We start from the raw sequence: 18064 nt of genomic DNA on the forward strand, positions 1-18064 counted from the left end.
CATTGCAACACTGCTCTTGCCTGAGCAAAAGGACCTGATAGAGAATATAATTGCAGGGAGAAATGTGATATTGAGTGACTTTCCCCTGGTATGTGGTTGGTAGTCTCATCCATATGAGTCAATCAGTTCCATTTCACAAAATGAAGAGAAATGTGCAGTTTTAAGGCTGCACTTTTCCCATTTATACGGTTGTTTTTTTTTTTTTTCCCCCTAATCAGGCTAGTGCTAAAACTTACTTCATCCTTCTTGTGAAAATTAAGTTTTCATACTTAATCAGGGAAACATGACAGAAAAATATCTGAGGCATGTACCACCTGTTTTTCTTTTCATCTGGATTCATTCATTAGCTTCTTCATATTAAAAGCCCTCCAAGATGCAATTAACCCTTTTTAATACTGTGAAGCTTGAAATGATCATTAAAACTCATTAAAGCAGAGAAACTTGCTTTCAAAAGCAGCTTCATATTACATTTTCCTGATTTCTTTTCTTTTTTTGGATATGGCCATCACAGTTACAGTCTTAACTGACTATTCAAGTAATTAATAGTAATTGATTGCTTTGTGTTGCAGAACTATAGTCTGTGCTAGAAGATCCTTAGATGAAATAATTCTGTGTAATGTAATATTGGTTTCTGAGTATAAGCTGTCTAATAATGGTATTGCCAGTCCTTTTTGTCTACTGTGAGGAAAAATAGAATTCAAAATAGAAAGGCATGACCAGAAGTTTTCATTTCTCTTTTCTTGCATGTGATTTTCTGTGAGTTGTGCTGATGCTACAGGATACATACCTATTTTTTCTCACATTTACTGAATTGTTATTGTTTTAACATATTTTGAAAGACACAGACATGCAGTCAATTGTAATTCAGTACTGACTCATGTAGACATATCTAAAAGTAGAAATTGGTCTTACTTATTAAAAAGGTCATTTTTTTATATTCTTCAAATTGCCTAGTGTGTTCCCAGTATTGTATAAACAATCTTAAAATTTAGTTAATTAGATTAGACAAAAATCAGAGTAACCCTCCAAGCTCATAAGCAATGTTATTTAAAATATGCCAGTTTTTGAAGGGTGGAAATGACTAATCACCAAGAGAAGTACAGTGAAGTAAAATGGTGACTTCAAAGCAATAAATTGCCTTGGGTTTTTACTTTCTGACTGATGCTCTAATAAACCTGTCATGAAGCACTACCAAAGTGTTGACTTATTTGTACTACTAATATTAGAAGAAATAAAATTGAGGATTTACCAGTATTATAGCAGTTGGTATATATTTCATTAGACAATCCAAATAACAGCTGTTATCAGATGATCATGAGATATTTTATGACTGACCTTTTACCAAAGTGCAATATTTATCAGAAAAATTGGACATTTAGCCTTTTTCTCACAAAAACATGCATGCAAAATCTTTACATGGGTCATTTGTTTCTAAACTTGTAATTTTTTGCTCAAAATTATGACAAAAGAATGTGGCAGAAAAGATGAGCTCTTGATTATTGCGAAACACATTTAGTAATTGAAATTATAATTACATCTAGTAGTTCTGTATACTAAAATGTCTTAGTTGGAAACAATTGATGTTTTAAAATGCTTCTTAAAGTATGAATTGAGCTATTTGTATTCTGCAACTGTTAGTTGTTACATAAAAATAAGCAGATAACTAGTAGAATCAGATTTTCAGAAGTGCTGAGCATTCATCTAATTTGGTCCGAGATAAACTGAAAAATGAGGGCTTAGGCCTATCCTTCCTCTATATTTCTAAGATGATGTTCTTATCTGACTCCTCAGCAAAGTTAAGGAAAAATTATAGTTAAAACTCCAAACTGCAAGACTGAGAAATATGATTATAGCCCATCTATAGGCAGATATGGAAGCTGCAATCTGCTAGGAAGGTCTGAAAAAAGCAAAAAACTTCAAAGAAAAAATGATTTAAGGAGAAACTGTATTTAGATGCATCTGTGTACAGAAGAGCAAAAATATAGATGGAAAATTATAACACAAAATGCCACTGAGAGCAATAGAAATGTTTCAAGAAATAAAGTAAGTCAGGGAAATGCATTACATATTCATGCCTTGTTAATAAAATGCCTTAATTCTAATCAACCATGCAATTATTTCGAACAGATATTTACAGCTTAACAGATATGCATTTGGAATGCAAAGCTTTCTTAGTCAGAAAGTGATTTGCTCTAGCTAGTTATCGTTACATTTAAAAAATTATTCTCTTTTTAATGATTCATGTTACCCTTATGTTTTTTTAAGGTATGGGATGCTGTGGACACAGGTGGTTGTTTGAGGACATTTTCCTGTCATTCCTGTGCTGTCCGAGCTGCCCAGTGGTCATCCTGTGGAAGAAGGATCCTCAGTGGTGGCTTTGATTCCATGCTGCACCTAACAGATGTGGAGACAGGTAAAGGCCACATACTGGTACATTTTAACAGTATTTGTAACCTTTGAGTACAGATAAATTCAGATCTTGTGAACTTTGTTCTGCCTCCCCACACCTTAGATATTTATAGGCCTGGATCAGGTCCGTTCTCAGTCGTCTTTTCTCAAGGCTAAACAGACCCAGTTTACTTAGCCTTTCTTCATAGGGGAGATGCTCCAGGCCCTTCACCATCTTTGTGGCCCTCCGCTGGACTCTTTCCAAGAGATCCCTGTCTTTTATGTACTGGGGAGCCCAGAACTGGACACAGTACTCCAGATGAGGCCTTACCAGGGCAGAGTAGAGGGGGAGGATCACCTCCCTCGACCTGCTGGACACGCTCTTTTTAATGCACCCCAGAATGTCATTGGCCTTTTTGGCCACAAGGGCACACTGCTGGCTCATGGCCAACCTGTCGTCCACCGGGACCCAGGTCCCTCTCTGCAGAGCTCCTCTCCAGCAGCTCATCCCCCAGCCTGTATTGGTGCATGCAATTACTCCTCCCTAGGTGTAAGACCCTACACTTGCTTTTGTTGAATCTCATCCGGTTTCTTACTGCCCAGCTCTCCAGCCTGTCCAGGTCTCGCTGAATGGCAGCACAGCCTTCAGGCTTGTCAGCCAATCCTCCCAACTTCGTATCATCAGCAAACTTGCTGAGGGTGGCCACTATCCCCTCATCAAGGTCATTGATGAAGATGTTGAACAAGACTGGACCCAGCACAGACCCCTGGGGGACACCACTGGTTACAGGTCTCCAGCCAGACTTTGCACCACCAATGACGACCCTCTGCGCTCTGCCAGTCAGCCAGTTCTCAACCCACCTCACTGTCCACTCGTCTATCCCACACTTCCTCAGCTTTGTTCTAAGGATGTCGTGGGAGACAGTATCAAATGCCTTTCTAAAATCAAGGTAGACTACATCTACCACTCTTCCCCCATCCACCCAGCATGTGACAACATCATAGAAGGCCACCAAGTTGGTCGAGCACGACCTCCCTTTCGTGAACCCATGCTGACTACTCCTGATAACCTCCTTTTCTCCCAGTTGTCTGGAGATGGTATCCAGCACAAGCTGTTCCATCACCTTTCCAGGGACAGAGGTGAGGCTGACAGGCCTATAATTACCCGGGTCTTCCTTCTTGCCCTTTTTGAAGACCGGAGTGACATTGGCAATCCTCCAGAATGATACCTGAGTATTTTTTACGCTGTTGTAATCATTCATTAAAATGTTTGCAGAGCCCCTTAAGATTGACTTCTGTATGTAGTAACAGAGCATAGAAACATAAATTCTGATGTGAAACTTGAAATTGAATCTGCGTTGTGAATTTGAGTGGAAATTTGAACGTTATGAACTCAACAATTAATTTTCAATTAATGCTCTGTCTTCTCACATTTCCTTCACAAGCAAAGTGGATTCTGTGAATGTTGCTTCTCCTTTATCTATGTTATCTGCATTCATACAGTGGTGTTCTTTGGGGCCATTCATAACAGGACATCTGTGTGTGTATAAATGTGGGATTAGGCCTCAAATGGTTTATTGAAGAGGTGCAATTTTTTTATTTTTCCTTCTTAATTTGTTTTTAAATATTTGCTTCTGCAAACATACAATGCTTTTTATATTACACTGCAAAAGACATCCATACAAAAATGACAAGAAGCTTTTGTTTAAGAGGGTTTTATCTTATGTAAAATTAAGAAGGAATTTGTATGGAAGTATCCTGAGAATTGAATAAACTGGGAATACTGAGAAAATGGTTAAGGAAATTTGTGAATATTGTTCACATCAAGGCAAGGTTCTCTTCCATGTTCTAGGAATTTTTTTTTTTTTAATATTTCTCACACAAGTTTTAAAATTCAGTGATGGCTGGAAGAGAGATAATGTAAAACATGTGACACAGTTATACAATATTATGTTTTCAGAATATTCATGGTTTTAACAGTCAGAATAATATTATATATCGGATGTAATAGTGTTAGTAAGTAATATACCAAGCCATTTATTTTATAAGACTTATTATCTTTCTTATTTTCAGCCTTACTTGTAGCAGTTTTCTTGTTTCTAGACTCATATATAACTGAAATTTACTAATCTATGTGGATTTCACTTTTGACAGGAGTGCTTATAAACCTAGAACAGAATGGCTTCTGTCACTGAGGGGATTTATAGTAACAGAGAAATTTTATGTGCCTGAGCCATTTGAAAGGACTGCCGGGGCAAAGTTTTGTTTCCTAAAGTTATTGAAAAAATTCCAAAGGTACATAATTGTAATGATCTATTTTAATTTTGAAAACTGCTCATGTAACTGTCCAGGAATGGAATGATAGTTGTTTATTTTATTAGAAAGAAGGTGTTTCCAGTGTTTTTAGGTTATGGAAACATTAGCAATGTTTAGCACAATTTTTAGCATGAGTTTCAAAACAGATGAGCTTATAGATGGCTCTTTCCTTACTGACCTCTGAGCTATTTCTTACTGCATGAGTAAATTCTGTGTTCAAGGCATAGTGAGTTATCAGTATCATTTAAAATACAGGGTGTTCATTATTGCCTTATTTTATGAATACAGGGTTTCTTCTGTCAACTGCATTTCTACTGTTGATATTTCGAACTGGCTTTCAGTGATATTCACCTGGCTTGGAAACTGAGAGTAAGAGAGAGGAATTTTATTCAGATTTCATACACATCCAGACCATGTCCTTCTCTGTTGTAAAGTTACTCTTTTTCATAATTTCAGTCAATTCTTTCCAAAGAAACTGGGCAAGCAGTTTGCCTCTGGAATTCAAATCAATTTGATATAAAAAGACTCATTTCCATTTGAAAAACTCTAAGGCTGCTATAAGATTTTGATTTACATTAGTTCACTGAATCATTCATTCCTCCTTGCTGTACTGAAATGATTTCTTCTTTGATTAACTTCAGATACATGGTAGAACTGTTTCTTCACAGAAGACTTTTATATGCTTTTTTGGACATCATTGTTAATTACTTTCCATAGCTAGACTGAACTAACTAGCAATGGGCTTAAATGCAGTAAATGCATACTGATGGGATTTTATAAATAATGCTGTCTTTAAGGCTCTGTGCTCATTTCTTGTACATATTGTTCTGTCACAGCATTTTAGTCAACTTTGCTGAGTTTTAATCTTTGTCATTTTAGTTTTCAGTACATTTTTTTCCCTATATTACATACATGTTATAAAAATTGCTACATCTTCATCAGAAGAAACCCTACAGACTATAGAGAATGGCTTTTAAAGGTGTGGGGATTTATTTATTTATTTATTTATTTTAAGGAAGCATTTTGAGTTGTTTTTCTCTGCCTTATTAACTGAAAATTATGGCTTAACATTTTGTTTGTTCTGGGTCTAATGACAGCCAGTTAGAAGGTTTTTCAAAGAAAAGTGCCACTATAGAGAAAACAGTGACAGGCTCTTGTCTGAAGGGATGGGAGATGAAGAACAAACATAGGAATACTGCGAACTTTGTCTCAAATCAAGGTCATCAAACACTAAAACATTCTAGAGAGGCCATGAAGTCTCCATACTTCGGCACTGCATAACCTGCCATAACTAGATCTGATCTTGAGTAAGGGATTAGATTAGATAACCACTGAAAGTCCAACTTGCTAGAATCATAGAATCTTTTGAGCTGGAGGGGACCCTTAGAGGTCATCTAGCCCAGCTCTCCTGCAATGAATGCCTACAGCTCAGAGCTCCTTCCAGCCTGAGCTCGCATGTCTCCAAGGATGGGGCATCCAAACCCTGTTCCATAGCCTATTGTGCTACAGTAGTGCTATGATTCAGGTTCAGTGGTGCTATGGGGAAGAACAGGGAACAAAAAGAATTCAAGTAATGAGGTACAAGGTGTTAACTTGCCCTGGTTTCACTAATGTTGTTCAGATCTTCTAAAGGCATTTTTAATAGATTATAGTTTATTATCATAAATGGTCATTCATTATCCTAACACCTGGATATCCAGTTATGACTCTCCACACGTTTGGTTTTCATGGAAATAGTTGTTTCTATTCTGCAGAGTATAGATCTGATCTGAAGTATGCATAAAATGTTTCAGGAATTCAGTTAGTCATGCGAGCAGTTCTGTGGCTACAATTAGCATGGGGCAAGTTCAGAGCAGCAATATGGAGGTTCATAAATATTAGTAAATCCAAAAAATGAGTTGCTTGTGAAGAGTAATGATTGATATTTTTAATTGTTCTATTTCATTTGTGTTTTTTCATTATAAAAATAAGCTTTCTGAAAGGTTTCAGAAATGCGAGACTGTTACTGCAGTCTGTGAACCAACAGGACTCCTTGATTGTGTACGTTTTGCACTACATTTATATTCCTGTTCTACTAGTGACAATTCTGATAGTGTTTATTTCTTCACTGAATAGCTAGTAATATTCTGAGAAGCACTGAGCATTTTATTCTAACAAAATTTATTTTATAAACAATTCAAGATCAGACACGTTTGACATTTACCTTCTGTTACATCCAAATGAAATGCAAATTCTCTACCAATTTTAGAAGAGGAATTATATTTTTAAAAGTTATTTATATCTATTCTTGGAATATTTTATTCATCAGTGGATTTTTCATTAGTCACAAATGAAATGGCGCAAACACTAATAGCATAGGCAGAACAGTGGCTGGATTAATATTATCTGTGTATTATAGATACTTTTCATTCTTTAATGTTATGAGGGAGGGAATGTTCCAAGAAATTTTGGCACTTCTCCCAACTTGCCAAAAGCTACAATTGTATTTCTCTTCATGTACTGAGTTTGATTTCAAATGTAACATGCTCAGAGTTCCAGTGGGAAATTTAAATTATTTTGAAATATTTCACATTGCCATAGGCAGGGCACTGAAATGTAATCATAGGTTTGGAAAGGAATTTTGTATTTATATACTGTGGTAGGGTGGTCACTTGCATCTGTTTTATTTTTTGCTGTTTTTAAACTTTTTTGAATTTTAAATTATGTTCAGAGTTTGTTAATGGAATATTTTGTACCTCCACAAGGTACAAAATACAAAAATGGCCCACATTTACTTTTCTATTTTCTCTTCTATTCAAATTTGTTAGCCCTACAGTTATAACATGCTTATTGCTAATGTAATTCTGTTTGCTCAGATAGAAATTTTAGTGTTTGTAAATAAACATCAACTTGGGTGTGCTGTGACTTTCTCCTCCTGTTCCTACCTTTCTTTTCTACTACTGTGTATACGATACTAGGCATGAATAGCATGATAGTACTAGCATGAATATTTTATGTGACATCTCACAAAAAATAACATTCAATAGATAATTTTATTTTATTTTAGTCTTTTGAATGTGCATGGATGTGTTTGAGAGGTCACAACAGTCTACCCAAAAATCCAGCAGTTTTGAATAATATGTTGAATATGTATTAGTGGTCATCCTCCAGCTAGGAGGTAGTGCTACGTTAGTTTTTATATTCAGACGTGTAAATTCCTTTTAAGAAGAGGGAGAGGTTATTTTTAAAATGTTTCCAAGGGCAAAAGGTAAAAAGATTTAATAATTGAAGTACTAAAAATTTATGACTACGTAAGGGAAAAACAAATAGAAATACATGTAATTGGTGTAACTTTACTCCTTGGAGAAATAACTAAACAATTTGTAAGCACAGCAAGGTAAGAGGGACAAGTAACAGCCAACATCAATTTGTTAAGAACGAATCATGTCTGATCAATCTAATTTTCTTCTCACTGTTATACATGAGAGAGAGGCTGTCACTGTAATGAGATTTTTTTTTTAAAAAGTATTGTCTCATGTCTTTTTGTAAACACAGCAGGGAAATCTAATCAACTTTGCAAGATTACTCTCATGTCTTTGCCACTTTTCTTTACTGATTAGTGTATGGAAGTGAATGTTTTGGATTACGCAGATAGGAGTGTGAACCTTAAGACCACTAAACAGTTGCAGAAGCATCCTGTGCTCGATAACCGTTCTGATGTTCTGTGAAAAATTCACAAAGTTAAATAGCCTTTAAAATATCTGATTTCATAGTTGAGCAGTTTCACAGTAGGTTGCAGCATAAAATGAGCAGAAACATATGTTCAGGATCTCTTTAAGGATATTTTCATACTGTGTATGTTACTGGTGAGCCTTTAATGAATGAAGAATTGAATTAAAGTACTGTATAAAACACAATGCAAGCATGTAGTAGGTATCGTTACTAAAAATGCGAAAATTAAAGATTAAGGGAACTGTTTGCTTTGGAATAACAGTCTTCACAGAGGAAAAGGATCTGTGACATGTGTCTTCCCTAGCCAAATCAAGCTTCAGAAAATAGAATTTTCTGCACTTGATGAGTTGGTTGGGTCTTTGATACGCTATCTATAGGAACTAACAGGCAGTAAATACAAACACAATAAAGACATATACAAGCTTGCTGTTTTACAACTCTATTGCAGATAAGGAAGTCTTCTCCTCAATATCTTTTGCAAAATATAAAATAAGGCCCCCAGAAGTTGAATATGTTTAATTTTAACAAACTGACGGAAGTCTTTTGGAGGTAAAAACTAGATCTCAGTAAATTCCGTTGAGCAGTTAATGCTCTTCAGAATTCAAGATGACAAGTTCCACTGGATATTTAAATATGAGGGCTTCTGCAAAAGTATTGTTTATTCTGTTGGCACACAACATCAGAGATGGTGGTTAGTTGTATGGCAGTAGAGGCTGAACCTTCCTGCCAGTATTCGTTTACATTGTGTTGCAAACAAAGGTGTGTCACTAAATTCCTCCATGTGGAAACAATTGCACCCATTGACATTGCTGAATGTTTATGGAGACCAAACAGTGGATGTGAGCACAGTGTGGTGGTGGGGAGTTCGTTCAGCAGTAATGACAATGACAGACCTCCCCTGATGCAGATTTTTATGAGCACAGCATGCAGGCTGTTGTTCACGGCTGGTGAAAATGCACAGCTAATAGTGGTGACCATGTTGAGAAATAGTGTTTGGTAGCTGAGAACTTGCTCTCTCAAATTGTGTTCTTGTGCTCTTTGTATCTGTTGTAGTTTCCATGGAAATAAAAAGGAGGCATTACTTTCAGAGTGACTTACATATATATGCAATACTGTTTGAACGGTATGCTTGATCTGACTGCTTGATCTGATGTTGTAATTCTTGTTTGAAAAGGTTAGTACAGGTAGGCTATACTTTTTCTAATTTCTGATTACAGTACCATATAAACATGGTTAAACTCCTGTGTTTGTTAAACTTACACAAGCATAATTCCTTGGAAGCAAAGTGCTTTCATACCAACTAGATAACCTCTGTGTAAATTCAGTATTTTTTCGAGTAATCTGTAGGACTGAGTAAGATGCATAGTTATGTAGCTTTTTGCTAGCCTTCAAATGATGCCCGTTTATGGCACAGATTAGAGTAATATTTTGTTGCTCCTATTACAGATGATTAATACCTTCTTCCTTTTCCATGGAGTCTTGTTTCTCTTACCTAGTTGTTAGAATGCTGCAAGCTCCCAGGAAGAAAGATGGTCAGTGTTGCACATGTTTTGAAAAGAAGGCCTCTGCTACCTTTGTGACCTTCTTTGTCTTTTGAGGGAGGGAACATTGAAGATTGAATTAAGTGTTCCCCTCAGTAGTGACAGAGAGAACTTTTAGATCTTGCATGATGATCAGAGATCAAACAGATCGAAATGTTTAAAAAAAAAAAAAAGAAAAAGAAAAAAAAGAAAAAAAAGCAACCGATGTTCATGTGGAACAGCAGCCTCCCCTCCTTAAAATCCCTGCTGTCTATTTTCCTTGCCAGTGCTAGCTCAAAGAGTACATGCATGATGAAGTACAATCTATCTCTTCTTTTCTTTACAATGAATAAGTAAATAATTTGACAAGCCTTATTCTCTTGACTGCGTAAGCTTATTTGAGCAGATGGTGAAAGTGGAACTGATGATGAAATCAAATTAATTGGCTTTAAATCATGAAATGAGCATGAAAAAAGCTAAATTTTCAGTATTGTTGACCTAACCGGAAATATTTTGCAACCATCACTAATGTTTTTAGCTCAAAGTATTTTCAGTTGTTTAAGACTCCTAAGGCATCTCTCACTTGCTGAAAATCTGGATTAATGAATATTTTAAGAAGCTTTGTAATAGTATAAGCTTTTCTTTGGCTTCTCCAGTGGCTTCTTCACTGTAACTTTTTAATCACAGAATCATAAAATTGTTTGAGTTGGAAGAGATTCTTAAAGGTCATCTGTTGCAACTCCTCTGCCATGAACAGGGACACCTACACCTGATCAGGTCCTCAAAGCCCTGTCCTGCAAATGTTTCGGGGGTCGGGGCCTCTACCACCTCTCTGGGCAACCTGCTGCAATGCCTCCCCGCGCTCCCCCATTGTAAAGAACTTCTCCCTTATATCCAACCTAAATCTCCCCTCTTTTAGTCTGAAATCATTTCTCCTTGTCCTGTCACTATAGACTCTGCTAAAGAGTCTGCCCCTTTCTTTCTCTTAGCCCTCACTTTAGATACTGAAAGGCTGCTCCATCTGATATATGGAAGATAACATGCAGTTGAAATTGTGAAATGAAGTATTTATCTATGTTGCTAGTCCAAAAATAATAGTTCAGTGAATAGTTTAGTGTACATTAATGTCATGAATTTGTTAGACCAAAGACAGTGGTCTGTGGAAAAGTCCTATAAATTAACCTTGCCGAATTCTGTTGTCTTTGAAAGAGCATACAATACAACTGATATTAGCCACAGGATCCTATGAAGATTAGTGTGAACAATTAAATGTTGGGAACAGTGTTTCCATGGGAACAGCTATTGCCTTCATAAGATATGCAAATTATTGCCTTCTTTCAAGTTGGAGGCTCAATCCTTCCTTCACAGAAATATAAACCACTCCAAAGCCATAGTACATTTTGGAATGTGGGACTTCTACACAGACAGTACTCTTTTCTTATGGTTATTATTTTCATCCCACTAATAAAAAAAAGACTATGACTTCTTTTTGGGAAATATTCTTCTGTTAGATTAGGAGATTTAGCCCTGTCAGCTGAATGGGGACTTTGGTGGTGCTCCTCTCCTTTGTGTGCCAACCCTCTGATTCTCTCCTCTCAATAAAAAGTTCTCTCAGTAAAAAGCAGTCAGTGGTACAGGATTTATTTAATGTGGGAAGAAATTACTGATTTCAATCTTATGTTTTCAGAAAACCAGAGGAGTCCCAGACACTTGAGATGTTCAAATAGAAACATTCACCTTTAACAACCTAGGTATTTTTGAAACATGGTTGAAATTAATGTTTCATTTTCTGATCAAATTCTAATTTTCAGTTCTCGCTTTATTTTAGGGAGGCAAATCATCAGCAGTAAAAACGAATTTAGAATCAGCACGCTGAAATTCCACCCTACAGATTCAAATGTTTTCATTTGTGGAGGATTCAGTCCAGAAGTTAAAGCATGGGACATAAGGACTTGTAAGGTAATGGAAATCTTTTTTTTTTTTTTTTTTTTTTTTTTTCTCACCATTTTGTGGATGTTTCCTGGGTTAAATGTGCAATTTTTACTAAGCTGCTCAGTATCCTGGTCTTTTGATGAAATCTTATTTTGACAAATTTTGCATTTATCATTGATTTTGTTGCTATTTGTTGATACGAACCTCTGTAATGTTTTTGAAGCACAGAGATGAACATTGCACATAATGAACACAATTATTGTTTTCTTCTGTAAAAATGGATAATGTTTAATTGAACTAAATTAATCTAATAGCTCACTTCAAGTCTCTCTGGCAGTGGAGTTGTAACTTGCTGATCCATGAGGTCCCTTCCAATCCAAGACATTCTAACTCAAGACATTCTATATTTCTATGATTCTATGAAGTTAAATTTATTTTCTATTTTTTTTTTTTTCTTTTAAAAAAGGTAGTTGAACAACTAGGAAGCTCTTTAATCTGTAACGTGATTCAAGATAAGGTCTCTCTGTATAGTAGGTTGGCGTAACTTTACATGCATGAAAAGCTACACAGGCACAAATAGCTTCTGCCTTTACTTTAACTTGAAGAATGCAGAACACTGCACTCCCAGGTGCCATTTGGAGCTCAGGGAAGACGAGAGCTGTACTGTGATACCAAGTGGAAGCTGTTTGTGCAGAACAGCTCAAAGAACAGAAGTGACTGTAAAGTGAATGCTTGTTTGTTTTCTTTTGAATTTTTGTGTGGGTAGAGCCTACTCATCGTAGTTAGCCATCTGTTTGCTCTTAAGGGTGGTGGAAGGGATCTGAAGAAGATAAGGATTACTTATCCAAACACTGTCTCTCTAAACAGAGTAGTAGATGAGGGATGTAAGAAGATATATTTCAGAAAGGAAGGCACCATGTGAGAGCTCTGAAGTTGATATGAGTGTCACTGTATTGAGGGAGTACAGTATTCTTGTGTGATCCACAATCTACATCCTGAGCTGCAACTGTTCCTTTGAATTTGTCACTGATTTTTGAGGAAATAATTCAATTTGTTCAATGTAATGAGATTTTTTTATTAATAATTGCATTGATTCCATACATTAGGCTTTTGTTATGTGAATAAGTTCTTAAAAGAACATCAGTAAATACATATCCAGAGTGCCAAGTCTGAGGCTACACTGCAAATTAAATTACCTGGAGTTTCAGAGTTACAGTGTCAGCAGGAAAACCTTCATAAGAAGTGTAAATTTATCCCATGCATCATGCTTGTATGATGCGTAGAGAAAGATTTTCTAACATGATGCAATAAATTTTCCTGTAAATAACGTTATAGTTATTCACAAAATCAAATGATGGCATACTTGTGTGCAAAGCCAGAGATGTTCTTCCTTTCTTTTTGTTGTTTCTCTGTGATGGATTCTACATCTACATATATCTTTTTGTGACTGTCTGAGAATGCCGCAATGATGATTTTACTCTGAATTTGAAATCAACTGTGATTAATGAGCATGTTCATGACAAAAATTGCAATACTTTCAGCTTGCATGTATCGAAGGTGCCCAGTCTCTACAGAAAGAAAATAATAACTGACGGTGTTCCATAGTAATACATGCCCAATATGGTATATTGCAAAAAGGTGCCTGTCTGAAAGGGAGCAGCTATGGAGGGATGTGGTGAGAAATCTTTCATGTACGATAGATGACAATTTCAAATACAGATAAGTGGAGAAGGCACTTCACTTTCAGTGAGATAAACAGATTTTTTTTTTTTTTTTCCCCCCCACTATGGGTATTCACAGTTCAAGTGTTACGCTTGACTAAGATGTTTTTCCCACAGTTCTACTACCAGAGTCTGTGATGTAAAGACCAGAGGATTATGTTGAACTGGCATTGACTCAAGTAGAAGTAAAAGGATAGCTACCATTTTAATGCTTGTGCTGAATAAGTTCTAAATCATCTCTGGAGTTTGATGCCCTGCTATTGTCAGTATCTCTGCCAATCCCTTGTGATTTCGTTTTGAGTTTGAAAGGTGTAGTGTGTCACAAAGGCAGCTGGCTTGAAGAATGGTGTTCTTCTTGCACCTTTAATCCTCTTTATGAAATTTCAGTTTCAATACTTTCTCTTGGTGCTGATGAATAGCATTGCTGGAACAGGGAGTAGGAAAGTGGAGAAAGTGTAGAATGTAGTTTATAGGAGGCATTATTGCAATAAGAAGCAGACGTGTTGAGATAGAAATTACAGGAGAAGAGATGGGGCCAATGTGCAGTTTGTGAGATATGATGCTTTTCATAAAAGCCAATAAGCAGGCAAAGTAGCAAGCTTATACTGATAAACTGTAGACTTCAGTACTATTTATATCTTCTGTAATTCTGAAAATCAAACTCCCAGTTGCCTGACTTGAGATGATGTGGAATCACCTTTGAGTAACTTCTGCTGCATGTATATCTGCATTCAGAGCCAATAATGAATGCTTTGGGTGACATCTATAATTCATTTCCAGAGGACAAACAGTTACTGTAGAAGTTGTTTTTTTTTCTATAGACTAGCAGAATAATGCAGTTTTTTCTTCAATGACTAACCACGCATTTGTGTTTATAATGCTGAAGCTCCAGCCTTAGGACCTGCTGTAAAGAACTGCTGAATGCTGAGAAATGCAAACCTTGTTTATTTCTGTAACTGCAGGGCACTGCAGTGCTCAGATTTTGCGTAACTCTATTTCGGTAAACTGGTGCTAATGAAGAGGTAAGGGAAATATCCCACTGTTCTACAAGGGAATAATTTACTTTTCAAGAGAAGAAACAAGTGAATGAATGTTTATTCCCCCAGGTAAAATAAGAAATTAAAAACAGCCAAAAAAATTCCACTAGCTCATTTTTTCTGAACAGATTCTATACCTGGTGATCTTGGGGAGTTTTTAGAAGTTGTTACCTGCTTTATTCGTTGTATTCTTGTATAACTTCATCAGGCAGAAATCTATCAGATAAAGCAGTACATTAGGAGTATTAATTTTGAAAAGAAACAGTGTTTAACCATCTTAAAAATTAAGAAAGTGGGTTTAGCCTTGTAACAGATCTTGATCTCTTTTTCTGATGTGTTTGTTAGCTTAAAAGCCATGAAGTTTTGTATGTATTGTGACTGACTAACGCAGCAGTGTCTCCTAATATGAAATATTTCCAAAGGAAGGAGAGAGTTTCTGTTGTCCTTTGTTCCCCATTTAATATAGCTGTAGATCAGTGGTGGGTGTAAACTGTTAGGCACCAACATTTGTATTGGTTCTGAAATGGCATTTTGATTTGAAAAACTTAGGGTGTGCATGTGTACTGAGTGGATGTTTAAGATCAGGATGGAGTGGAGAAGAGGAAAAATGATGAATTGGCTGCTCTTGGCTTCCTCTTGCAGAATGGTATTGTGTGTGCATCATTTCTACGAAATAACGTAATTATATTTCAAACTCTTGGAGATAGAACAGCGTGTTTGTTAGGCACCAATCATACCTCTCATCAGTATGTAATTCTTGCTTCTCCCTTGTTTGTGAAATTTCAATAAATGCTTCATGTTTCACGTATTCCTGTTTTGAGTATTGCTATCTTAATTCACAGTGTGCAAACATTTTGCTTTTGTTCTTTTCCTTCTTATGACTTAAGGTCATATTCAAGATTGGATAAAGTGTACTACCCAATATGTTGACATTTATCCTGTTCTAATGAATGCTTTTTGCACTTACACAAATAGATGTTTGAGGTGTCTTGGCACTTAGTTTCAGTTTTGATGTAAACATCCTTAGTGTCTTTCAGGTGCTTTCATCCCAATTTATCAAAAGATTTTCTCTGGTATTCTTACTTTTTTAAGTTTCCAATGGCTTTCATTTTCTTTTGTCTCTTTCAAGTGCTTTAACCTGTCATTCTGCTTAGAACAACTGTGTAGGTGAAGTAATGACTATTTTAGCTCACATTATTATACTTCAAATAGCCTTTTCGGGTCTTACAGCATATTTTGTCAATGTAATAAGCATCCTAAACCAAAAGCTTGAACCTTGTTACTCACTGCACATAGAAAACTCTATTTTGACATTTGTTGGTAATTCAGTTTCACAGGTCATGCTTTAGAATGCATGCCTGTGTTTTAAAAGACTATCTTCTTACATATCTTAGATTTAGATATATATGGAAAAATAATCATCATATTTCAGGAAATGAGGGAATTTTTGGTGGAATTTCAAAGAAAAGTCAGAGGGAATGGCTACTAAAAAAATCTATTGCCCAATTATACATGAATGTATGTAGTGAATTAAATGGGCCACATCAAAGGTTTCTGGTGATGTACAATGACATAAGGTAATTGATAGTGGTACATAGATCATGTTGAAAGTAATGTCTCCAATATATTTCCATGGAAACTACAACAGATATACAGAGCAAATTCTCTGCTATCAAAAACTATTTTTCAACATAGTCACCACCATTAGCTATACATTTTTACCAGCGATGAGCAACAACCTGCATGCTGTGCTCATACACATCTACACCAATGGATGTGAATTGCTGTTGCCACTGCTGAAACACATCACTCACCACATTGTGAGTGCTCACATCCACTGTTTGGTCTCCGTAAACATTCAGCAAGCATCAATGCATGTCAAAGGCTGCCATTTTTTTCCGCACAAAGGAATTCAGTGACACATCTTTGCTTTGTCAGACTGCCGCTCTGCTGCCGTCTGTTGCGCAGCAACAAAATGTAATGGAATATTGGCTGGAAGGTTCAGCCTCTACTGCCATACCTCTGACATCTGGCCTCTGGCACTGTGGGCCAACATAATAAAACAGGAGGCATTGCTTTTGGAGCACCTCCATATATTGCCAAACTAGGAATACTAATATCTCATTTTTATTTTGGCTGGGGATGGAGTTTTAACAGGAGTGCAAATTTATGATGGCTAATATTTATTCATATATTGAATGTGTTATAAAAATTGGATTTCTAAGTGCCAATGAAAATGTATGAAGACAGACTTGGGGAAGTCTTTTAGTTACTAAAACATTGAGAAATGTGCAGTATGCTATTAATCAGAAAGACAGATATATAAAAAAGGAATGTTGAAAAACATTTATTACTATCCCTGTTTTTTGCAAATAGGCACAATGATTTCAAATGTAGTGTTGGGTATGAGCAAGATAAGGAATGGAAGAACAATAAGAAAGCTATAATCTTCAAGATAAAGCTAAGCTGAGAAATGAATGAATGGAACAGCTTGTTAACTGCTTAGTGAAATGTAAAGTACACAGGCCTCTCAAAATTACAGAGAGAAGTAATCAAAGCATGAAAAAAAAAAAAGCATAAAAGAGACTGTTGAATAGAAAGTACAGATTTGTTATAGTGGTATTTCTTTGTGTTAAACTTAGTTTTGTCTTTCTGGAGAAGAAATTGTTCTGGAGGCCGTATATTGCTGTATAATAGATTGATTATATTTATGAAATATTTGGAGAATGTTCATAGACCTTTGTGAAAAGGCTTTGTAAAAAGTCTGGAAAACTTTCAATTGTGCTGCTACGTTAACAGACAAATAAGTGAAAACAATGCAGAAATACAGATTTCTGCAGTGTCAACCAAGGAGAGAGCAGGATATTGAACAGTCCCTGTGGGACCTTTGGACCTTGGAGCTGGACTTGGAAAAACCTTGTAAAAGGCCACTAAAAAGGAATTGGGCAATAATAAGAAGAATACTAAGATGTTAAAGTAGTTATGAATTTTAAAGGTGTTCCTATTCTTTGAATTGTCGATGACTGTCTTAAGATGCTCAGCACAAACTAGATGGATTACACAATCACTCTCTTTTGGCTTTATACTAGCTTTTTAGTCAGGAGACAACGTATGTTCCAACAACTTATTTATTCTACCTGAAATTTTAATATGCCTTGAAGTATCAGGGAGAGCAAAAGGTTGAGACTTAAATCTGTTAGTTCAACGCTTAAGGACTTTGTGTTCACAAAGGAAAATATGATTACAGATATTTTTCTTTTTTTATATAATTCCTAAGATTATATCACTGTAATACCAGAATAAGACTTCAAATAGTCAAATACAGTATTGATATTACTTTTAAAGAAGCTCAAGTTCCTAAATAATGAGTTGTCAGTCTGAATAGAAAATATTTATTTACAAGTGTCAGGAAGATTTAGATATTATAAAACAAGGATTT

General features: G+C 35.9%; 1 protein-coding gene across 5 annotated transcripts in view; it reads left to right on the plus strand.

The window, feature by feature from the left end:
• WDR25 (WD repeat domain 25) overlaps window positions 1-18064 on the plus strand; it is a 60073-nt gene that overhangs the window by 32306 nt on the left and 9703 nt on the right. For all 5 annotated transcript variants that reach the window (XM_010711912.4, XM_085225630.1, XM_085225629.1 and 2 more), the window contains exons 3-4: window positions 2266-2413; window positions 11764-11894. In XM_010711912.4, coding sequence (XP_010710214.2) covers window positions 2266-2413; window positions 11764-11894 — 279 coding nt within the window. The remainder of the gene's footprint in view (window positions 1-2265; window positions 2414-11763; window positions 11895-18064) is intronic.

The sequence above is a fragment of the Meleagris gallopavo genome, chromosome 5 (assembly GCF_905368555.1).
Source record: "Meleagris gallopavo chromosome 5, MGAL_WU_HG_1.1, whole genome shotgun sequence".
Taxonomy (NCBI): Eukaryota; Metazoa; Chordata; class Aves; order Galliformes; family Phasianidae; genus Meleagris; species Meleagris gallopavo.